Raw genomic sequence first — 23,709 nt, forward strand, 5'->3', positions numbered from 1 at the left:
GACTACGTTTTCTAACTTTGCTGTAGTGCTAAGAAACTCCATGGCAGTCATTAAGATTTTTTCCCTTCAGATAGTTTTCGGGTTTCATTTGTTGCACTTACATTTTTAATCCACCTGGAATGTATTTATGTTCTAAGCCAGTTTCTGGCTCCTCTCCCAGAAAACAACGCTCAGGTGTTGCTTAGCAACCCGCACTTGGTTTGGTGTTCGGCTTCTTTTCGGGGGGAAAACCACTGCCCTCCCTTCCAAGTTGAGGACGACCTTAAAGCGTCGCCTAGTAACCTCGTTTCCGCCGATGTGATTGGATCCTTCTCGCGTCCCTCCCCTAGTCCCCACGCCCGAAAGAACAGAACCAGAAACTTAATCTAACGGTTAGAAAACAAGGGCAGCGGGCCCGGCGCGGTGGCTCACGCCTGTAATCTCAGCACTTTGGGAAGCCAAGGCGGGCGAATCACTTGAGGTCAGGAGTTCGAGAACAGCCTGGCCCACATGGTGAAACTCTTTCTCTACTAAAAATGCAAAAATTAGCGGGGCGTGGTTGCGGGCACCTGTAATCCCAGCTACTCGGGAGGCTGAGGCAGGAGAATCGCCTGAACCCGGGAAGCGGAGGTTGTAGTGAGCCGAGATCGCGCCACTGCACTCCAGCCTGGGCAACAGGGCGAGACTCCCGTTTCGAAAAAACAAACAAAAAACAAAACACAAAAACGAAAACAAGGGCAGCGTACGCGTTGCATAGCAACCAGGTCTCCTGCCCCTCCCTTTGAGACAAGAAGCGGACCTGGACGCCCCGCTCAAAGATGGCGGCTGACTGAGCCGCTCTCTATTTAGCTCTTGACAATAATTCCGTCTAACCCATCTAGGCCCCTAGAAGGGCTAACTATGCCCTTTCTGAGTCTTCCACGCGGTGGGGGCGAAGGAGGATTGAGCTAGAACGAGGCTTCAGCGCGTGCCCCGCACAAACATGGCAGCATTCCCAGCAGCCCTAAACCGCCCGACGCGGGCGCGCGCGCGGCGCAGGCGCATTTCCGCTCATTCCGCGGCGTCGGCTGCGGCGGCAGTGGCGGTGGCGGGTACCGCACGGGGTATGGTCCCCGGGTCCGAGGGCCCGGCCCGCGCCGGGAGCGTGGTGGCCGACGTGGTGTTTGTGATTGAGGGTACGGCCAACCTGGGACCCTACTTCGAGGGGCTCCGCAAGCACTACCTGCTCCCGGCCATCGAGTGAGTGCTGTTTCCCCGACTCTAACCCCGCCCTCCCACTTCAGTTTCGCAGTTTCTTGCCTGACTCCGACCTTTCACTTCCTACCCTCACAGGTATTTTAATGGTGGTCCTCCTGCTGAGACGGACTTCGGGGGAGACGTGAGTCTAGGGACTCCTGGGCCTGAGGGAGGAGGGGCCGGGGGCCTGGACTCCTGGGTCTGAGGGAGGAGGGGCTGGGGGCCTGGACTCCTGGGTCTGAGGGAGGGAGAAAGGGCTGGTCCTGGACTCCTGAGTTTGAGGGAGGAGGGGCTGGGGGTCTGGACTCCTGGGTCTAAGGGAGGAGGGACTGGGGGTCTGGACTCCTTGTTCTGAGGGAGGAGGGCCTGGGGGCCTGGACTCCTGGGTCTGAGGGTGGAGGCGCTGGGGCCCAGACCCCTGGGTCTGAGGGAGGAGGGGCTGGGCGTCTGGACTGCTGGGTCTGAGAGAGGAGGAGCTGAGGCCTGGACTCCTGGGTCTGAGGGAGGAGGTGCTGGGGCCTGGGCTCCTGGGTCTGAGGGAGGAGGGGCCGGGGGCCTGGGCTCCTGGGTCTGAGGGAGGAGGGGCCGGGGGCCTGGGCTCCTGGGTCTGAGGGAGGAGGGGCCGGGGGCCTGGGCTCCTGGGTCTGAGGGAGGAGGGGCTGGGGCCGAGATTCCTGGGTCTGAGGAAGGAGGAAGCTGAGGAGTTCCTGGTTCTGGAGGAACAGGAAGCTGGGAGCCCTGATTCCTTCTCTAAGGGAAAAGGGAATTGAGGTCCCAGATAAAAGTTTTCTGTCCTCCCCTCCCAGTATGGGGGGACCCAGTACAGCCTCGTGGTGTTCAACACAGTGGACTGCGCTCCCGAGTCCTACGTACAATGTCACGCTCCCACCAGCAGCGCCTATGAGTTTGTCACCTGGCTCGATGGCATTAAGTGAGCTTTCCCCCACTTGGGGTGGGTTGGGGGGCCCTGTGAGGGGCCGTGAATGAGTGATGGCTTGGGTGGTTGGGGTCCCTGTAAGGGGCCGTGCATGAGGGATGGCTTGGGGTGGTTGGTGTCCCCGTGAGGGGCTGTGAATAAGTGATGGCTTGGGGTGGTTGGGGTCCCTGCGAGGGGCTGTGAATAAGTGATGGCTTGGGTTTGAGCTGCAGAAAACATCCCATACATTAAGCGATTGAAAGGACTTTGAGGGTGATTGTGTTTTTGTCAGAAGTCACTTTTGTGGTGGCTTCTGTGTGCTCAGCAATGTTGCCATCAGTTTAGAAGTAGGAAAAACCTTCCCATTCAGGGAGGCCTGGCTGAGCTCCAGCAGCCACCTTGTACTCCCTGTGTGATTGTCCCCTTTCTGTCCTCTCTTTTTCCATTTACCCCTGTCCTCCTTTTCCAGATGGGTACATTGTAGCCTCAGTGCAGGGGGATGGGTCAGAGCCAGGATAGATCCCTCTGTGGCTTGGGTCAGAATTGTTTTTTTTCTTTGAAACAGTGTCTTGCTCTGTCTCCCAGGCTTGTAGTGCAGTGGCACAGTCGTGGCTCACTGCAACCTGTACCTCCTGGGTTGAAGTGATTCTTCTGCCTCAGCCTCCCAAGTAGCTGGGATTACAGGCACACGCCACTATGCCCAGCTAATTTTTTTTTTTTTTTTTTTTTTGTATTTTTAGTAGAGACGGTTTCACTGTGTTGGCCAGGCTGGTCTCAAACTCCTGACCTCATGTGATCTGCCTGCCTCAGCCTCCCAAAGTGCTGGGATTATAGGGGTGAGCCACTGTTGCGGGATTCAGGACGACAGGAGAGAGCCCTCAGGTTAAAGCAGGAGAATCTTTCATTGAGTGCACTCAGGCCCAAGCGGACTCAGTCCAAAGATGGCCCAGAACAAAGATAGCACTTGACTTTTATACACACTTCACAAAAGGGGGTGGGCTAGCTTGAAGCAAGCTTACAGTGGCGTGACAGCAGGGATACAGAGGCAGGACAAAAACAGTTAATCAAATTGTTGTAATAGGTTTATAACTCAGGATTGCACGTAATCGTTGCTATGCAACCCAGATGTCCGTTATCTAGGTTAGCCTAGGCACGGGCTTATCCCATAACCTTCACTGTGGTGCCCAGGCAGCTCAGGCTTCTCATGACCTTCGCTGTACTTCTTAGATAAAACAGAATACTTGAAGTCGTGAGTTACAGAGAACAGGAATCTATAAACTCATTCCATAAAACAAAGGAAAATTTGTTTTTTCTTCTCTCTATGTTGAGGGAGTGCTGGGAGAGTCTCCAAGAGCACTTTAGATAATATTATCAAGACTTTTCCTGAGTCTGGGCTGTGCCCATTGCTGCCTCTCAGACAAGTCAGCCTAATACAGTAGAACTTATTTCTCTTTTTAATTTTTTTTCTTTAATTTCCTGCCTCACCACCACGTCTGGCGCTGGATCGGATTTTGATAGTTGACATTGTAGAGTCTGGAGTCAGGCAGACGGGTTAAATCCTGGCTCTTCCAGCACAGAACTAACTCTCAGACCCAGGAGTCTGTGTCCCCTCTGTGCCTAGTATCTCACCTGTGAAGTGGGGATGTGGATAGTATTTGTATTAGTATTTCATTGTATTACTTATTCTTAGCTGTATAACAGATTACCACCAAATAATGGCTGCATACTGCAAACATTTATTATCTAACACAGTTTCTGTGAGTCAAGGACACAAGAGTGGCTTGGCTGGATGGTTGGGCTGAGGGTCTCACAAGGCAATAGTCAGGAGGTCGGCAGGATTGCAGCCATCCCGGGGTTTGACTGGTGGTGGGGAATCCGTTCCCAAGGTGGCGAGTCTGTGGCTATTGGCCACAAGACCTCTCCACGGGGCTGCTTGACTGTCTAACATGGCAACTGGCATTCCTCAGATTGAGGGACCCAACAGAGAGAGCAAAGAGGAAGCCCAGGCCTCTCTTGTTTTTGAGGAAGGGTCTCACTCTGTCACGCAGGCTGGAGTGCAGTGGCTCAGTCACGGCTCACTGCAGCCTCGACCTCCTGGGCTCAAGCTCAAGCGATCCTCCCATCTCAGCTTCCCGAGTAGCTGGAGTAGCAGGGACGGTAGCCAAATGCCAGCACACCTGGCTGATTTCTTAAAAATATTTTTGTAGGTCGGGTGTGGTGGCTCACGCCTGTAATCCCAGCACTTTGGGAGGCTGGGGCAGGTGGATCACCTGAGGTCAGGAGTTCGAGACCAGCCTGTCCAACATGGTGAAACCCCGCCTCTACTAAAAATACAAGCAATCGTCCTGCCTTGACCTCCCTAAGTGCTGGAGTGCTGAGATTACAGGCCTTAGCTGGGCATGGTGGCGCATGCCTGTAATCCCAGCTACTTGGGAGGCTGAGGCAGGACAATTGCTTGAACCTGGGAGGTGGAGGTTGCAGTGAGCTGAGATCACACCATTGCACTCCAGCCTGGGCAACAAGAGTGAAATTCTGTCTCAAAAAAAAAAAAAAAAAAAAAAATTTTGTAGTGGCCGGGCACGGTGGCTCATCCCTGTAATCCCAGCACTTTGGGAGGCCAAGGCAGGCGGATCACCTGAGGTCAGGAGTTCGAGACCAGCCTGGCCAACATGGTGAAACCCCGTCTCTACAAAAAATACAAAAAATTAACCGGGTGCAGTGGCAGGCACCTGTAGTCCCAGCTACTCAGGAGGCTGAGGCAGGAGAATGGCATGAACCCAGGAGGCAGAGTTTGCAGTGAGCCAAGATCGCACCACTGCACTCCAGCCTGGGCAACAGAGCAAGACTCTGTCTCAAAAAAAAAAAAAAAACCATACAAAAATTAACCAGGTGTGGTGGCATGTGCCTGTAATCCTAGCTACTCAGGAGGCTGAGGCAGGAGAATCACTTCAACCCAGGAGGTGGAGAGATCGCACCACTGCGCTCCAGCTTGGGTGACTGACTGACTGAGACCCTGTCTCAAAAAATAATTGTTTTGTTTGTGGAGACAAGGTCCTGCAATGTTGCCCAGGCTGGTTTTGAACTCCTGGTCTCAAGTGATCCTCCACTTCAGTGTCCCTAAGTGCTGGGATTAGAGGCATGAGATGCTGCACCCAGAGGCCCCACTAGGCTCTTTATAATCAAGTCTTGGAAGTTACATGTCATGTCATTATTTCTGTTACATTCTTTTTTTTTTTTTTTTTTTTTGAGACAGAGTCTCGCTCTGTTGTCCAGGCTGAAGTGCAGTGGTGCGATCTCGGCTCACTGCAAGCTCCGCCTCCCGAGTTCACGCCATTCTCCTGCCTCAGCCTCCTGAGTAGCTGGGACTACAGGTGCCCGCCACCACACCCAGCTAATTTTTTGTATTTTTAGTAGAGACAGGGTTTCACTGTGTTAGCCGGGATGGTCTCGGTCTCCTGACCTTGTGATCCACCCGCCTCGGCCTCCCAAAGTGCTGGGATTACAGGCGTGAGCCACCGCGCCTGGCCTACATTCTGTTTTTTAACCCGAGACAGGGTCTTGCTCTGTTGCCCAGATTGGAGTGCAGTGGTGGGATCATAGCTTGCTGCAGCCTCAACCTCTCGGGCTCAAGTGATCCTCCCACCTCAGCCTCCTGAGTACCTAGGACTGCAGGTGGGCACCACCATGCATGGCTGATTTCTTTATTTTAATTCTTGTAGAGATGAGGTCTTGCTGTGTTGCTCAGACTGGTCTTGAACTCCTGGCCTCAAGCGATCCTCCTGCCTTGACCTCCCTAAGTGCTGGAGTGCTGAGATTACAGGCCTGAGCTGCGGTGCCAAGTCCACTTCTGCCATACTGCATTTGGTGTGCAGTATAAGCCTATCCCGTTCAGTGTAGGAGGAGACTACCCAGTGTGTAAATAGCAAGAGGCTGGATTGCTGGGTGCTGTATTGGGGGCTGGGTACCGCAACCTCACAGGGATGTTTGGAGAATTAAGTTAGTTGATGATGTTTAATACAGTACCTGGCATGTATTAAGTGCCGTGTAAGTGTTTCCTAGGATTTTATGCCTCACTCTCCTGGTTTGCAAATGGATAATGGTCGCGTGTATCTCCGTGTTGTTAGAAGATCACAGGAGCTAAGTTGCATGCTGTGTGTCGCTTAGGGCCTGGTCTGCAGTCAAGGTTCATTAAACAACACCTGTTCGTAGCTGCCGTTACCTCTGTACGCTTCTGCAGCAGGTGTTTGTTGAGTATCTGCTTTGTTCCAGTATGTGCGTGCAAGTGCTGGGTGCAGGACGTACAGTGAAAAGGTGACACAGAAGCTTCCCCTTCGTGGTAGCTGGAATTCATAGGTAACACAGAGCAGGGTTTCTCATCCTTGGCCCTAGTGACACTGTGGACACAGTCATTCCTTGTAGTGGGGGCCGTCCTGGGTATTGTAGGATGTTTAACATCATCCTTGGCCTCTACTCACTAGATGCCGGTAGCCCCCTCCCAAAGGTGTGACAACCAAAAATGTCTCCAAGCATTATAAAATATCCTCTGGGAAGGGGGCGCAAAATGTATTCCATTTGAGACCACTGGGAGAGACCGGTAAGACAGTCTTGAGTGATGTTAAATGGAGACTTCTTGAGGCCCAGGTCCAAGTCTGATGCTCCTCAAGTGCCTGGCAGCCAGCACAGGGCCTGGTATACAGGAGGCCTCGGGTAAATTCTGTAGAATGAATGTCCAGAATGCATTTAATACTAACTACCCTGGAAGACACTGCATAGCCTTCCAGACCCAGCTCAGGTGTCTTATACCCTGGGAAACCTTCCCGATTCTTGCAGCCAGATGCTTCCTCCTCTGCCTCCATGACCTGTCACAGCCCCCACACCTCTGGACTGTGAATGTCCAGGTCCCTGGGTGCTTCTGCCATTTGCTTCCAGCTGGGGCTTGGCACCCACGGGGCTTCAGGAGACTGGCTGAATAAATGAATTAGTATGTAATACAAAAACAACAAATAAATAGAAAAAATTAACCAGGCATGGTGGTGCACACCTGTAGTCCCAGCTACTCAGGAGGCTGAGGTAGGAGGATCAACTGAGACTGGGAGGCAGAGGTTGCAGTGAGCCGAGATTGTGCCACTGCACTCCAGCCTGGGTGAAAGAGCGAGACCCTGTCTTGGGAAAAAAAAAAAAAAAGAGATGGAAGGAAAATAGACCCAGTGTCTTTCCCATAACATTATGACAACTCAGTTGTTCATTCATATGTTCACTCATTAATTCAACAAATGTTTGTGGAACAAATCGTCCTGGGCACCAAGGAGTTAGTGGGCATGAGATAGGCAAGGTCCTGGCCCTCATGGAGCTAGTTTGCCTGGGTGACAGGCCGTGTGTAGGGAGCCCTTGGTCATGGCCGGATGCTGTTAACATTCACTCGTTTTGACCTCCTGGGGCTCCAGGCACCTGTTAGCCGATGAAAGCGGGCAGCAGAGACCCCGGGGAATGATACTGGGTAGAACAAATGGTAGTAAGTTAGAGGACTTGGGAACACCAAGTCAGAGCCCACTTGTGTCACCTAGGGGGCTTTTATTTTTATTTTGTGTCTGCCATATCAAGGGATTTATTTGGAATTTATCATAAACTTGATGATATTTTAGCCATATTTTGCAGCCAGCCATAGTGCTTCTTCTATTCAAGTTTTCCACATTTCTTTGACAAAATGTTTATTACATGTCGCCCTTTGAGCTTGTAGCAGATGACTTGTACTTAGTGTTCAATAAGAGAAACGCAAGTTTTAGCATCTCAAACTGGTTAGTTTATCACACTTTTCCTCATAAGGGTTTTGTTTTGTTTTGTTTTGTTTTGTTTTGTTTTGTTTGAGATGGAGTCTCTCTCTCTCTCTCCCAGGCTGGAGTGCAGTGGCATGATCTCAGCTCACTACAACCTCTGCCCCCGAGGTTCAAGTGATTCTCCTGCCTCAGCCTCCCGAGTAGCTGGGATTACACGTACCCACCACCATGTCTGGCTGGTTTTTGTATTTTTAGTAGAGACAGGGTTTCACTTTGGCCAGGTTGGTCTTGAACTCCTGACCTCAAGTGATCCGTCCACCTCGGCCTCCCAAAGTGCTGGGATTACAGGCATAAGCCATTGCACCCAGTCACTTCCAAATGTTTTACAGGGTCATGCCTGTAATTCCAGCACTTTGGGAGGGTGAGGAGGTGGATCACCTGAGGTCGGGAGTTCGAGACCAGCCTGACCAACATGGAGAAACCCTGTCTCTACTAAAAATACAAAATTAGCTGGGCGTGGTGCCGCATGCCTGTAATCCCAGCTACTCGGGAGGCTGAGGCAGGAGAATCACTTGAACCCAGAAGTCGAAGGTAGTGGTGAGCTGAGATCTTGCCATTGCACTCCAGCCTGGGCAACAAGAGCGAAACTCCATCTCAAAAAGAAAACATTTTATCACCCCAAAGGGGACACCCCATATGCATGAAGCACTAGCTCCCCATTCCCCCATTCCCCCATCCCCCCATCCCCAGCCAGGGTGGTTTTGGCTCGAGTCCCAGAAAGGCCCAGGAAAACATTGGCTTAATTTCACCTGTAGCAGAACGGCTGGGTCCAGAGTTGGTTCACCCCAACTCTTTGCACACAGTTGAAGTTTCTGTGTGCAAGCTGTCTTGATGCCGGGCACAGTGGCTCACGCCTGTAATCCCAGCACTTTGGGAGGCCGAGGCGGGTGGATCATAAGGTCAGGAGTTCGAGATCATCCCAGATAACACCGTGAAACCCCGTCTCTACTAAAAAAATACAAAAAATTAGCCGGGCGTGATGGCGGGCGCCTGTGGTCCCAGCTACGAGGGAGGCTGAGGCAGGAGAATGGGGTGAATCCGGGAGGCGGAGCTTGCAGTGAGCGGAGATGTGCCTCTGCCCTCCAGCCTGGGAGACAGAGCGAGATTCCGTCTCAAAAACAAAAGCTGTTTTGATGGCTAGGAAGAGGAGGGCTGGGAAGTGTGTGGTGGGTTGGGAGCAGCGCCCGAGTGCCCTGAGAGCGGGAAGAAGGCTCAGGGGCTCAGTGCTCACTGGCCGGGCCGAGTGGGACTGGAAGGAAATCAGTGCGAGAACTCAGGCAGGAAGCGGAGAGCCCCCGCTGCATGGCCCTGCCAGGCCACCAGTGCACTGAGTACTCAGCAGATGGTTCCTAGGCCTTGTGTGACCTGGGGTCAGACGCCTTGGTGTCTCTCATGGAGGGCTGCACAGGGTGCGGAGAGAAGCTTGACAGCTGCAGTATCAGGTGATCTATGATGTGACTAAGGGCAGGCCCTAAAATTAGGTGGCATGTAGGGAAGGCTTCCTATAGGAGGGCACACCAGGATGGGTGTCGTAGTTTAGCTGGATTCCATCCGGGCCGGAATGGGTGTGTTCCAGCACATGGAGAGACCTGGATGTCTGGGCTTCGTCAGTTGAGAGGACCTATAGGTGCGGGCATGGAGCAGGAGAGATGGACAGGGTGCAGGACTCGGAGGCCTCGGATGCTGGGCCGATGCCGGGCCGAGGGCCTGGGTTGGTTCCAGTCTTGATGGACACGGTTGGGCCTGTAGACGTTCATTCACTTAGCCTACATTTCCTGAGGCCTCACATGTGCCCCGCTGTGGTGGGCAAGCCTGGGGGTAAGAGAGGACTCAGACCCCATCCCCGCCTGTGGGAGAGGTAGGATCAGAGACCACACTTCAGGGGGACAGGGCCCTCAAGACCCTCAGAGGGGTGCTTGGTCTCCACACACGTCCCCTGCAGCAAAGGTCAGCCTCTCTCGACCACGTGACCGGAAGAATGGTGGCAACCACAGCTGCCCTTGAGGAGAGGCCATCCCCGGGCCACAACCCATGTGGGACGGACGCTGCGACGCGACTGCAGATCAGGCGGAGGAGAAACGAGAGTCTGTGTGTGTTAGTTTCCCAGGCTGCCGTAGCAAAGTATGAGAAACTGGCCAGAAGAATGGAAATTGATGTCTCAGGGTTCTGGAGGCTGGAAGTCCAAAATCCAGGTGGTAGGGGCAGGCCGTCTCTGAAACCTTACAGGGGAAGGGCCCTTCTGCCTTTCCTGGCGCCTGCTGAGGCTGCATCACCCGTCCTCACATGGCCTCTCCCTGTGTCTCTCTGTGTCCTTGTGTCTTCCCTCTGTGTGTGTGTCCGTGTCCACGTTTCTCCTTTTCACAGACACCAGCCATAGTGGATTAGGACCCGCAATTTAACTCGATTACCTGTGTAAAGATCTTTACAAATTAGGTCACCTTCTGAGGTACTGGGGCTTAGGACCTCAACCTGTCTTTTTGAGGGGGGCACACTTGAACCCATAAGACTAGGAGGACAGAGGAGGCCCCCGTCTCTGGCTGGGAAGGTGAAGTGGGGCCAGGACTGATTTGGAGCAGACAGCCCAGAGAGGGGAGGGGACAGCAGGAGGCTGGGCATGGAGTCAGTCACTCCAGGGTTGGAGTCAGCACAGGATCCTAGGCTTGGGGTCCCCAGCCCTTTCCCATTCCCTCCCAGTCCTCATGATTAAAGACAACAAATGTCGGCCGGGTGTAGTGGCTCACGCCTGTAATCCCAGCACTTTGGGAGGCTGAGGCAAGTGGATCATGAGGTCAGGAGATGGAGACCATCCTGGCTAACATGGTGAAATCCCGTCTCTACTGAAAATACAAAAAATTAGCCAGGTGTGGTGGCAGGCACCTGTAGTCCCAGCTACTCGGGAGACTGAGGCAGGAGAATGGCATGAACCCGGGAAGCGGAGCTTGCAGTGAACTGAGATCATGCCACTGCATTCCAGCCTGGGCGACAGAGCGAGACTCCATCTCAAAAAAAAAAAAAAACACAGACAGCAAATGTCCCCTGTCCTGTCTGGGACTGGTGCTGTGCTAGCACCAGGGATTGGGTAGGGAACTCAGCAGTGTCCCCGTCATCCCAAGGTGCATAGCCCAGGATAGAGTGGGGGACAGCATGGGAGCAGGCTCTTCAAGCATAGCCTGGGGATGGGGATGATGGCAACCCTGGGGGCTGACCGCTCTGCCCCTGCAGGTTCATGGGCGGGGGTGGTGAGAGCTGCAGCCTCATCGCGGAAGGACTCAGCACAGCCTTGCAGCTGTTTGATGACTTCAAGAAGATGCGCGAGCAGATGTGAGTGCCCCCTCCACCCAGGCCGGGCCAGTCTCTCTCTGCCTGGCCTGGAACCACTTTGCCTGTCGAGTGGCTCTACCTCCAGCCTCACCCTGTAGGGCATGGGCTCTGTGTCCCCAAGCACGCTGAGCCAGGAGGCTGCAGGTGTGTCCTTGGGGGACGCCTGGCCAGTGCCCGGTCTCAGCATCCCCGTCAGGAAGCAGTGCCAACTCTGGGTGTCACTCCTGCCTGCCCTGCCTGCTGGGTGACGTAGAGGACATCCCAGAACCTCTTGGAGCCTCAGTGTTCTCAGCTGTAAAGTAGGGGCGTTGCTTCTGATTCCATGTGAGGCGGAATATGTGCGTCTCCGCTGGTGCTGGGTCTGGGTTCCTTCTCAGGGCCTCTATTGCTGCTGGCTCCATGTCTTCTCTCATTCCTGGTAGTGGCCAGACGCACCGGGTCTGCCTCCTCATCTGCAACTCACCCCCATACTTGTTGCCTGCTGTTGAGAGCACCACGTACTCTGGATGCACAACTGAGAATCTTGTGCAGCAGATTGGGGAGGTGAGGACTCCAGGGTCTGAGGGACGAGGGTCTGGGGGCCCGGAGTCTTGGGTCTGAGGCAGGAGGCACTGAAGGCCTGGACTCCTGGGTCTGAGGGAGGAGGCACTGAGGGCCTGGACTCCTGGGTCTGAGGGAGGAGGCACTGGGGGCCTGGACTCTTGGGTCTGAGGGGGGAGGCACTGGGGGCCTGGACTCAGTCACAGACTGGTGACCAGCTTTGCTTACTCTCTTTTCGAAACAGTCTGGCTCTGTTACCCAGGCTGGAGTGCAGTGGTGTGATCTTGGCCCACTGCAGCCTCTGCCTCCAGGGTTCAAGCAATTCTCGTGTTTCAGCCTCCCGAGTAGCTGGGATTATAGATGCCCGCCACCACGCCCAGCTGATTTTTATATCTTTAGTAGAGATGAGGTTTCACCATGTTGGCCAGGCTGCTCTCAAACTCCTGGCCTCACGTGATCTGCCTGACTCGGTCTCACAAAATCCTGGGATTACAGATGTGAGCCTCCACACCTGGCCCACTTAGTCTTACTGACAAAACTAGAACCCAGAGTCTCCCGGGGCAGGTGATACCTGGTTTCAGGGTCTCCTGCCTCAAAGCCCAATGGGAATTGTGGTTGTAGGGCTGGTGCCGTCCAGCCACACAGCAGTTGTGGTAGGTTGGGGGCTGGCCCCAACACCCCTATGGAGGGGGCCCGTCATGACTGCTCGGCCCGTCTCCTACAGCGGGGGATCCACTTCTCCATCGTGTCTCCCCGGAAGCTGCCTGCGCTTCGGCTTCTGTTTGAGAAGGCAGCCCCTCCGGCCTTGCTGGAGCCGCTGCAGCCTCCGACAGATGTGAGCCAGGACCCGAGGCACATGGTGCTGGTTCGGGGACTCGTGCTGCCTGGTGAGGCCTGGGCACCGTGCGCGGGGATGGGGGCTCGACGTGTTTCCCCAGCTCCCTCTGACTTGGATTTTGGATTTCTCTCCTCTCTCTGCATCTTGAATCCCTTCTCTCTGGGGTTGGCCATCCCTCCTGCTCTCAGTTGGGGGTGGCTCAGCCCCAGGCCCCCTCCAGTCAAAGCAGCCAGTCCCCCTGCCTCCCGCCACACCCTCAGGTGCCACTCTCTCAGCAGCTCCCCAGCAGCCTCTGCCCCCCGTCCCCCCGCAGTACCAGGTATGGATATTTCCGGGAAGGGACATGCTTCTGGGGACTTGCTGGAGCCCTGGCCCCTGGGGAGAGATCTAGTTGCATGTTGGAGCTTGTGGGATGATGGGAGTCCCATGGGACATTGGGAAGGTGGGACTCCTGGGGCCATGGAAGCTCATGTGCTGTGTGATGGGTGTTGTGAGCTAAGCTATCCCAGCTGGTGCCTCATGGGGCCATGGGTGGTGTGACCTCGTGGGATACCAGGACTGGGGGGCCATGGTCCTCACCAGTCCCTTCCCTTCTTCCCTTCTACCCACAGGTTCCCGGGAACCTGAGTGCAGCTCAGGTGGCCGCGCAGAATGCAGTGGAGGCTGCCAAGAACCAGAAGGCTGGGCTGGGCCCTCGCTGTGAGTCCTGGAGTGAGGATGAAGGGTGGGCAGGGGCCAGGCAGGCCTCTCTCCACACACTTGTTCCCCACTTCTTCCCTTGGTCTCTCCCACAGTCTCGCCCATCACCCCTCTCCAACAAGCTGCTCCCGGAGTGGGTCCCCCCTTCAGCCAGGCCCCAGCTCCCCAACTACCCCCAGGACCCCCTGGCGCCCCCAAGCCACCACCTGCTTCCCAGCCCAGTCTGGTCTCCACCGTGGCCCCTGGCTCCGGCCTGGCTCCCACGGCACAGCCCGGGGCACCGTCCATGGTAGGTGCCTGCACACCTCCTGCCCCTGCTTCTTCCTCCTGCTGTCCACAGCTAGGACAGTTAGAGGATGAGTCATTTGCCTTCCAGGGGAATGTGGCTCTGGTGGTTCTGGGGCTTTGGGGGCTCGTGGTGTGTGTGCTGCAGATGCCTGAGATGAGGGTCTGGGGACAGAGTGGGGAGGCTCATGGCTCCAGGAGGGTCAGGGCTGTTCTGAGAAACCCAAGGAATCCCTGGGTCTGGGAGTCCAGGGCATCGCACAGCTTACGAGTCCTCGAATCCTGCAAGGTCCAAGCATTTGGGGTCCTGGGGCTGGCCAAGTGCTGTTCTGGGGATGGAGGGGCAGAAGAAGGGACCTTTCCTCCTTCCTGGTTTGCCCTCACAGGATGGCCCCTGGAGGCTCCTGTCCTTCCCCATTCTCATGGCCCTCCTTCCTCCCCTCTGGCAGGCAGGCACTGTGGCCCCAGGAGGGGTGAGCGGCCCTTCCCCAGCCCAGCTGGGAGCCCCAGCCCTCGGTGGGCAGCAGTCAGTCTCCAATAAGCTTCTGGCCTGGAGCGGGGTCTTGGAGTGGCAAGAGGTGAGGGGCCTGAGGGTCCACTGGGCACTTCGGACTCCTGGGGCCGTGGGGCTCGGCATGTAGGACTCATGGGGCCAGATGCGTGGGGTCTGCAGTGCTGGGTTTGGAGGCATTCGTTGCGCTGGACCCGTGGGATGCGGGGCGAGGCCAGGAGCCCCATGGAGCGGTGGGACTTGCGGTACAGAGGAGAGTCTCCATGCAAAGAACCCAGAAAAGCCCAGGATTTGGGGCCCAGAGAAGAGCCCAGGCGATGTATCATCTGGGGCACAGTGGATGGTGGGATTTAGGGGCCGGGCACGTAGCTGTAACATTTGAGGAATTGAAGGCTTGCTGGTCTGGAGGAGGGGCCTGGGGCTCATGGGACTTAAACTGGGGAACATCCTGAGCTTTGGGGCTACCAGGGTAGGACATGAGGGCTCAAGGGGACTGAGGCTTATGGCCCTTTTTACTGTGACATGCTCTTTTTTCCCCCTCAGAAACCCAAACCTGCCTCAGTGGATGCCAACACCAAGCTGACGCGGTCACTGCCCTGCCAGGTCTACGTGAATCATGGCGAGAACCTGTAGGTGACAGTCAGGGGCGGGGTGCGGTGGGGCTGGGGCTGGCTCCCTCCTCACACCTCTCCTGGCATCGCCCCCCAGGAAGACGGAGCAGTGGCCCCAGAAGCTGATCATGCAGCTCATCCCCCAGCAGCTGCTGGTGAGTGGCGGTGGAGGGCCAGCCCTGCTGCCGGGCAGTCCTCACCCTGCTGTCTCTTTCCTGTTCCCTGTCCCACCCCCACTCCCTGCCTCGTGTCCCCGCCTCACTTGCCCACACCAGCATGCCAGCCGACTTCTGTGTCTCCCGCAGACCACCCTGGGCCCTTTGTTCCGGAACTCAAGGATGGTCCAGTTCCATTTCACCAACAAGGACCTGGAGTCTCTCAAAGGCCTCTACCGCATCATGGGCAACGGCTTCGTGAGTCCAGGGCATGGGGGGCCGAGGGGTGTTGACTCTTGTCCTGCTTTCTGCTGACCTTTGACGGGAATCCCAGAGTGCCTGGGCCCACGGAAGCCGTTTTTGATGGTTGGGTGCACTTCATGCCCTTAGGTTCCTCACCTTTCTTCTAGAGCCGTGACTTTTATTATAATCATCGTATGCACCAGATTGAGGGATATTCCACATTAAAAATGTGAGCTGGATGTGACAGGATCAGTTAGGAGGAAGCTGTTGATTCTGGCATGGCTTTATGGGATGTGTTCGTTTCCTGTGGCTGTGGTAACACATTACCACAAGCAGAGGGGCTTAAAACAACAGAAACGTGTTCTATCCCAGTTCTGGAGGCCAGAAGCCCAAGGTCAGGGTGTCGGCAGGGCCACGCTCTCTCTAGAGGCTGGAGGGAAGGCCTCTTCGTTGCCTCTTCCGGCCGGTAACCCCAGGCTTCAGGTGGCATCGCTCCAGGGTCTTCCTCCATCCCGCAGCTGTCTTCCCTCTGCGTGTGTCTCCACATGGCATTCTCTCTGTACCTTTGTGTCCCTGTGCTTATAAGGACATCAGTAATTTTGGATTAGGCCCCATTTTCCTGACCTCATCTTACTACAATTGCAAAGACCCTCTTTCCAGATAGAGTCACCTTCACAGGTGCTGGGGACTGGACCCTCAGCTTAGCTTTCTGGTTTTGTTTTTTGAGACAGTTTCACTGTTGTCAGCCAGGCTGGAGTGCAGTGGTGCAATCTTGGCTCACAGCAACTTCCGTCTCCTGGGTTCAAGCGATTCTCCTGCCTCAGCCTCCCAAGTAGCTGGGATTACAGGCATGTGCCACTATGCCCAGCTAATTTCTGTATTTTTTAGTAGAGACAGGGTTTCACCATGTTGGCCAGGTTGGTCTCGAACTTCTGACCTCAAGTGATCTGCCTGCCTCGGCCTCCCAAAGTGCTAGGATTACTGGTGTGAGCCACCGTGCCCAGCCTCAGCATAGCTTTCTGGGAGTCACAGTTCACACTTTGTAACTCGGGGAAGGAGCAGATCAGTTACTTCCGTGCACCAGGCTCTCCTGCAGGAAAGAGGACCTTAGGGGGATCACCTCACGAGACCCTCACAGAACCTTGTGAAGAAGGCATTCCTGAGAGTTAGTACTTCCGGCTGCAAATCACGTAGTTTCCCAAACACATAGATAATTGGGGGCACTCGGAAAAAATTTTCTCTTATGATTCTGTGGGTCACCTGGGCTCAGTGGGCCATCTCGCTTGGTGACTCTCACGGGGTTGCCATCAGATGGCAGCTGAGACTCTGGTCATCTGAAAGCTTTACTGGGCTGGATGTTCAAAACAGCTCCTCACACAGCCCTGGCTGTTGGCTGGGGCTTGGCTAGGACCGGCCATCCCAGTGTCTGCACGTGGCCTGTCCACGTGGCCACACTGTGGCAGCTGGGTTCTGAGAGGGCAGGCGTTGTAGGAGCAGGCATTTATATTTTGCACAGGACAGGACATCTAGAGGGGGCCAGCTATTGGGATTGGTTTCATAGGTCTGTGACATCAGGGACAGGGCCCTGTGGTTCTCTTGGCCTCTCCTTTATAGTCACAAGGTAGCTCTCATGGCTCCACGCATCCTGTGTGCTTTCATGAAGGAGGGGAAGGGGGCTGTGTGTTTCCCTTTCTTCAAGACAGCAGAAACTTTCTCAGATTCCAGAGTAGGCATTCCTTTCACCTCCTAGCCCGGACCTAGGCCACTGGGCAGCCCCTAGTTGATGGGAGGCTGCTGGGAGCAGGTATCCGTGACTGTCTGGGGCTGGGACATGTTACAGCCCCAGACAGCATTGGGAATGCAGGGGAGGAGGACACTTGGATATGGAATAGGCAGCTAGCAGGGTCTGTCTCAGGCAGGAAACCGAGGCTCAGAGAAGTCAACTCACTTGGCCAAGGTTAGCCTCGCCTCCCTCAGGAGCCCCTGCCCTGAATGCTCCATGTGTTACCCCCCTGATGACCTGTGATGTTTCCTGGGTGCTTCCTGTGGGCTGAGCCTCAGGCAGGGCTCTTGCTGTGGATCAGACATCGCATAGTCACAGCGACCCTGTGATGTGGGAGCACTCCCCGTGGTGTACACTGGCCGGTGCTGAGGGCCGGAGGATCTCTTGGATACCCGGGGTCCGACCCACCATTGATCACAGGCCTGTGGGTACCACGCTGTGCATCTAGGCCGCTCTCCCGGCCGTGACCCTCAGCCGCCCTCTGAGGCCGCCGTGGCATTTTATAACCAAGAAACTGGGCCCATGAGGAGCAGGTGGTGGCCGAAGGTTGAAGAGCTGGGCTCCAGCGCTTTCTCTCCGCTTTCCCTCTCAGTGGGCAGCCGGAACCCTAGCTTGCCCTGAGCGCCTCAGTTTCTGTCTCCAGAGCAACCCACAGCACACCTGTTCTCCTTAACCTTCTATAGCAGAAACCTCACCTCCCCTTGCCTGTGGGGCCTCTAGAACCTTCTGGAATGGGGAGGGGGTCAGGGCTGCCTCTTTCAGGGCATGAATGGTTCTGAAGAGCTGTTGTCCACCCAGGCGGGCTGCGTGCACTTCCCCCACACGGCGCCCTGTGAGGTGCGTGTGCTCATGCTCCTGTACTCGTCCAAGAAGAAGATCTTCATGGGCCTCATCCCCTACGACCAGAGCGGCTTCGTCAACGGCATCCGGCAGGTCATCACCAACCACAAGCAGGTCCAGCAGCAGAAGCTGGAGCAGCAGCAGCGAGGAGTGAGTGTTGACAGTCCCCAAACCAGCACTCCGACCCCCTCCTGCCCGGGCCCCACAGCTCAGTTCCCAAGCCCCACATGGCCCCCTGGGGTCTCCAGGACCAAGATGCCCACCCTTCTCCCAATACGTGGTGCCTCCAAGCTAAGTCCCACTCAGATTTTCTTGCAGTCTCTCTCCTTTTTCAGCATCCACATCAAAGCCCTGACACAGCTTCCTCCTGGAGACCTTGGAGTGTACGGCATCCCTCCCAGACCACTCACCCCCAAAGAGAATGTCCCCATCTCCTTACTAGTTCCCCTCAGGGCACAGGCCCTCCCGCCTCAGATTCAGGATGCCACCACCCTTAGTTACTGACCTGCCCCTCTCTCCCCGTGCAGATGGGGGGACAGCAGGCACCCCCAGGGCTGGGGCCCATTCTGGAGGACCAAGCAAGGCCCTCACAGAATCTGGTGAGGACAGGGCTGGCGGGGTCGGGGCTGGGTTGGGGAGGCCCCAAGGCTGCGCTCTGTGCCTGCAGAAGGGGCGTGAGGCCCTGCCCATCTCCCTCACCCCTGTGTCTCTTCCCACCAGCTCCAGCTCCGCCCACCACAGCCCCAGCCTCAGGGTACCGTAGGGGCCTCTGGGGCCACGGGGCAGCCCCAGCCCCAAGGTACTGCCCAGCCCCCCCCAGGTGCCCCCCAAGGCCCTCCTGGAGCAGCTTCTGGCCCACCCCCTCCTGGACCCATCCTTCGGCCCCAGAACCCTGGGGCCAACCCCCAGCTGCGAAGCCTCCTCCTCAACCCACCACCGGTGAGATGTGGGGGTGGGGTAGCGAGAGTTCCAGATCCTGGCCCTGGTGGTTCTGGTCCTGTTGTCTGGGAGGAGGGAGGTTGACTGTGGTCAGTGGGTGTGAATGGAGACCCGCCCAGGGCTTTAGGCAGAAGGCAGACCGCCTCCTCTCTGTCCATCCCCCACCTTTGAAGAAAAACTTCCCCTCACCACTAGCTGATTCCATCTCTGAGCAGTGTCTGTGTTGAGAGGTGGGGAGTCTCTACCAGGAGCCTCTGAGCCACTCTCTGTGTTCTCCCAGCCGCAGACTGGGGTGCCCCCACCCCAGGCCTCCCTCCACCACCTCCAGCCACCAGGGGCTCCTGCGCTGCTGCCTCCGCCGCACCAGGGCCTGGGGCAGCCCCAGTTGGGGCCCCCACTCCTGCATCCACCACCTGCCCAGTCCTGGCCCGCACAACTTCCCCCGCGGGCTCCACTGCCAGGTAAGGGGACCCGGGGGAGGGCAGAGGTCTGGACTGAGTGTCCCAGCAGCTCCTGGGCTAGAGCACCAAGACCGAGTGCTCCTGGGAAGTAAAGACATAGGATCCAAGAATGAGGGTTCCCCCATGGCCTTTGCGGAGCTCTGAGGGCTCCGGGAAAGTACAGCCCGTGGGTCCAAGGACCTAGTGGGTTAAGAGCGTTTCCCATGATCCTCCTGTGTGTGCTCCTGGGATTGCTGGGAAATGTGGTCTTAGGGCCAGAGAAGTAGTTTTGGAGAAGGGCTCCCAAAGGCTCATGGGAAACAGCATATTTGTAACTAGATGGGGCCAGAAGGTGCTTCTGTTGGGTCCCCCAAGGGCTGCCTAGAAAACTTAGTGCCTCTGGGCCCAAGGGCCTACTGGGAGATGCAGTCCCTTCCCCACTGCCCCTCAGGTCAGATGCTGCTGAGCGGGGGTCCCCGGGGCCCGGTCCCCCAGCCGGGCCTGCAGCCCAGCGTCATGGAGGACGACATCCTCATGGATCTCATCTGAATCCCCAACACCCAATAAAGTTCCTTTTTAACACACGCCCCGGCTCCCGTCACTGACATCCCTCAGGACTGGGCAGGAGGAAACCCCAGGGGGCACCTCTGTCCTCGTTCTCACTTCAGCAGACAGCCCTGGGGCCCTGGGTGAATGACGCTGGGGCCTCCGTGGTGAGTCACAGGCAGTCTGGTGCAACCTGATTCGTGGGAGATGCAGGGACAGGCAGGCAGCGCTCAGGACTCAAGCTCTCATGGAGGTGGCAGGGGCACCATGGGAGCCTGGAAGAGGCATCTGACCCAGCCCCAGCTCCTCAGAGTCTTGAAAGAAAATCAGCCGTCAGGCTGGGAGGGAAGGAGGTGAGGGGTGATCTGGGTGCAGAGGACAACAGAAACTTTGAATACTCAAAGGCAGGAGGGAGCCTGAGACATTGAGAGGAGCAAGTTGATGGATGCTTTTGGAGCATGAGCATGTAGGGAGCTAGAGAGATGGGCAAGTGCAGAGTTTGAGGAGCTCGGATTCCAAACTGAGCAGCCCATGGTTTGTCCTGGGGACACAGGAGAACCAGGAGGCTTTGAGCAGTGGGGCGGGCCTAGGCCAGCTCTGGATGTCAGAAAGACCCCTCTCAGCTGTAGAGCGTGATGAGGCCAGACAGGAGGCCAGGAAGGGTGAGGCTGGGTGGTGGGGGTGTCGGGGGCTGGGGTAGAGGTTGGCTCCCGGGGGCCAGGCCTACGTGATGGTAGGTGGTGGGGCTCCTGGGAGAAGGAGCTGGTAGTAAGTGCAAGTGGTCCAAGGGACATCCAGGTGACAGGTGCCATGTTGGGAGCTCAGGACGTGTCCTTAGGGGACAGTGTATGTTTGGCAGTTCAAGCCACAGAAGCAGGCAAGATCGCACATGGAGAGAGGGCAGTCCCTGGGTCCACGTCAGAGACTGACCTCCCAGGGCTGTGGATGGGGAAGACGGTGGGTCTGTCCCCAGGATAGAATACCCAGCAGGGAACAGGTTTGGGACGTGGCAAGGTGAGGGACCTGAAGGATGTCCTCAGAGACGTCCCGAGGGCAGGGGGATCCAGACAGGCTTGGAGCGCAGGGTGGTCTCTCCTGGAGGTGGCGAGTGAGTTGTCTGTTGTCGGACTCTGGACCAGTGTTGCCGAGAGCGCGGTCCATGCCTGGACCACCAGCATCCACATCATTTTGCATGCTGGTTAACGTACAGATTCATGGGCCCCACCCCAGGAGAGAGATTGCAATCTGGTGGCCTATGGGCCATCGTGCGGATGAGTTTTGTTTGGCCTTCCCTGTGTTAGCATATGTGGCATTTTTTTCTTACGAGTTAGTTGTAAAAATCAGGTTAATTCACACACACACGCGCGCACACACAAAATCTGCAGTCTTGGCTTCTTTTGACAAGTCAGAAGAATTGGCACCCCTGGGCCCGCCCTTCTGCCTGGCAACAACGGGCTGGAGCTGCCCCTCTCCATGGGGCGTGTGCTCTCCGGTTCGCCACAGTCCCCACCACTCCCTCTTGGCTTCCCCATGAGGCAGAGAGTCACTGCCTTTGTCACGGGGTTTGCACTGTGGTTGTTCTGTGGTAGCATTCAGAGGAAAGTGAAATCTTTCTTGTACCCATGTCTCTATCACAAGCGGCAAAACGAAAGAGAGAAGGAGAGGGCCGCGTGTTTCGAGAAAAATGGGAGCGAGCCTATTTCTTTGTGGAAGTGAAGAGCATGCCTATGTGTTTAATATGCAAACAAATCGTGTCTGTGTTGAAAGAATACAACCTGAAACGCCACTATGAATCAAAGCATAGTAAGAGCTACGACCAGTACACAGAACAGACTCGAGACGCCATCCTCAACGAACTGAAAAAGGGACTCAAATGTCAATAGGGTTTGTTTGGAAAAGCGAATTAACAGAAGTGGCGCGGCAGTGGTACGCCGTTCCGGAATCACATGAGAAGGATGACCTGGGCATTCAGAGCTACAGCAGATGGCGAGTTTATAAAGGAGCAGAGTGACGTGTCCTGCACAGAAACACATGACTGTTGAGACCGTTATTTAAGTCTAACGGGCATTTGCGTTGCACAGTGAGTTGGAGATAACTCGGGGGATTTACAAGTCCAGTTGCTTGAAAGAGTCAAATTGATTGTGGCCTTTTCTTTCGCTGCTCATAAACTATTACTACCCAGTTAGCTTTATTTATTTGTGGTGTTAAGAATCTTGATGTGACCGAAGAAGTCTGTGGCATGGTGCCAAGGCAGGCCCAACACTGGGAAAGGACTAATTTTTTTTGTATATTGAGAGAAAAGTTTCACATAGACTGGCCAGAGTTCCGAAGCACAACTACAGACAGCGTCATGACAGGGGGACTTGACAGGACACCTTGATCCAAGGCGACACCATTTGGCAAGGACACGGAAGTTGGGTCGTTGCATCCATCATCAGGAGTTGACTTGTTCTGAGCAACTGAACAGAACACACCGCGATGCTCTTGACACTTCCGCTCCTGGACTTCAGTCACGAGTGAGTTGATGGTGACTTGACCTGAGAGATTTCACAGAAGCTCTGTGACTTGGTTGTGGAAGAAATCTGAACTGTTCAAGTTAACCAACTTGGTTCATTTTAAATCAGGCAAAAGCCACAGTGGGTTCCCCTGAGAAGGTTAGTCAAAGACTTCTGGTCAAGGTTATGACCGTTCTGAACACTGAATATTTCTCCGCAAGGATGTCCACAAACAGCTACTTGAATGTATGATGGTGTATGCTTGGTCCTGGGGAATCCAACGGCAAGGAAAAAAAACCTTTACTCTTTCCTGTGCTGCAGTCGGCTTTCAGAAATGAAAGAGGTGGCCCGGACTGTATTCACCTACGTCCTGGGGTTGAAGACCAAATTCCCCCAAAGGCTCTCGGAATCCAGACTCATGAGAAGGAACAGACACTGTCCAGTTTGCCTTTGTTGGCAAATGTTTCTTGTGTGAATGCAGACCATAAATAGTAATTGAACTACAGTGCAATACGGCGCTGGTTCCTAAATACAAGTCTGTGTGAAGATGGTGAGATTCTACAACTATCTCCAGTAGTTGTCCTGAATATCTGTGTTTGGGAGTACCCACGCTTGTGAAGAGCTGTTTTCCGTTACGAACCTGAATCAAATTAAACATCGTTCCCAGTTGAAGGATTCAAGGCTGAATTCTAAACTGCCCGTCCCCACCGTGCCACCCGAGGCCTGACACTGACATCTCGGTGTGGAAGGGAAGACGCCAGCCTTTTGGCTTCAACTCAAAGGCGCAAAAAGAATTATGAAAGAGAAAATTTTAATAATTAAATATTTCTATTTTTCAATTTGTATTTTTTCAATTTTGAATTTAAAAATATAAACTCCAGTAACATCCATGTTTGTATTATGTTCCATGCATTCACCATAGTTGAGTAAAGATCCGATTTGATGATATTTCTGGCCGTCGACTTTTCTTATACCTGGCTAGTTCACTCATTTATGTGACCCGCCTGGCCCCTGTAGGCATGTGAGTTTCCGATCCCTGCCCTGGAACTGTTGGATCCAGCGGGGGGAGGGCGGGGGTCTGGGAGTCGTGTGAGCAAGCTCTCTAGGCGATCCTCAGGAATGTGAGCGTGGAGCAGGAGGCACTGGTGACAGCGAAGAAGTGCAAGTGGGTGATTTCCCAGGCAGCCTGTGTAGCAGGGGTTTTTGAAAACTCAGATGGCTTCAGGGACCAGGCAGGTGATGAAAATGTGTGAAGCGGACGGGTGTAAGACAACAGGGAATGATGGGGACTGTGGCGAACTTGGAGAGTGCTTGCCCCGCCTAACGGCATTCAAATTGAAAACAAAAACACTGTGAGGACCAAACAAAATCTGCCTGTGGGTCTAATGAGGCCGCCAGGCCGCCATTTTGCGACCTCTGGAAGAAGGAGAAGACTCGAGAACAAGGACAGAACCCTGAGAAAGAGCCACGCGTAAGGGTTGGGCAGGGAGCCAGAAGA

At 55.2% G+C, this 23,709-nt stretch overlaps 1 protein-coding gene across 7 annotated transcripts; it reads left to right on the top strand.

The window, feature by feature from the left end:
- Positions 1 to 196: 196 nt before the first annotated feature.
- On the top strand, positions 197 to 23,159 carry MED25 (mediator complex subunit 25). Of its 7 annotated transcripts, none has more exons than XM_008966986.4 (19): positions 197 to 460; positions 861 to 1,218; positions 1,312 to 1,357; positions 2,022 to 2,146; positions 11,188 to 11,286; positions 11,709 to 11,829; positions 12,551 to 12,713; positions 12,853 to 12,983; positions 13,276 to 13,363; positions 13,459 to 13,652; positions 14,098 to 14,226; positions 14,703 to 14,788; positions 14,868 to 14,925; positions 15,076 to 15,183; positions 17,750 to 17,941; positions 18,319 to 18,390; positions 18,512 to 18,730; positions 19,011 to 19,191; positions 19,622 to 19,754. In XM_008966986.4, the coding sequence occupies exons 2-19, from the start codon at positions 962 to 964 to the stop codon at positions 19,717 to 19,719; spliced, it is 2,367 nt and encodes a 788-aa protein (XP_008965234.3). In that variant the 5' UTR covers positions 197 to 460; positions 861 to 961; the 3' UTR covers positions 19,720 to 19,754. The 7 variants fall into 7 exon arrangements, with proteins under 7 accessions (XP_008965234.3, XP_063456587.1, XP_034801330.2 ...); XM_063600517.1 differs by adding an exon at positions 18,127 to 18,174 and having other exon boundaries at positions 201 to 1,218; XM_055103350.2 differs by lacking the exon at positions 19,622 to 19,754 and adding an exon at positions 21,355 to 23,159 and having other exon boundaries at positions 354 to 460.
- Positions 23,160 to 23,709: the final 550 nt, after the last annotated feature.

This window comes from Pan paniscus, chromosome 20, assembly GCF_029289425.2.
Source record: "Pan paniscus chromosome 20, NHGRI_mPanPan1-v2.0_pri, whole genome shotgun sequence".
NCBI lineage: Eukaryota > Metazoa > Chordata > Mammalia > Primates > Hominidae > Pan > Pan paniscus.

Excerpts from the sequence above, each read along its gene's own strand:
- MED25 (XM_055103350.2), top strand. The coding sequence starts at position 962 with ATGGCAGCATTCCCAGCAGCCCTAAACCGCCCGACGCGGGCGCGCGCG. Across the intron at positions 11,287-11,708 it reads AAGAAGATGCGCGAGCAGAT|TGGCCAGACGCACCGGGTCT; the intron begins GTGAGTGCCCCC and ends CATTCCTGGTAG. Across the intron at positions 18,731-19,010 it reads TCCTCCTCAACCCACCACCG|CCGCAGACTGGGGTGCCCCC; the intron begins GTGAGATGTGGG and ends GTGTTCTCCCAG.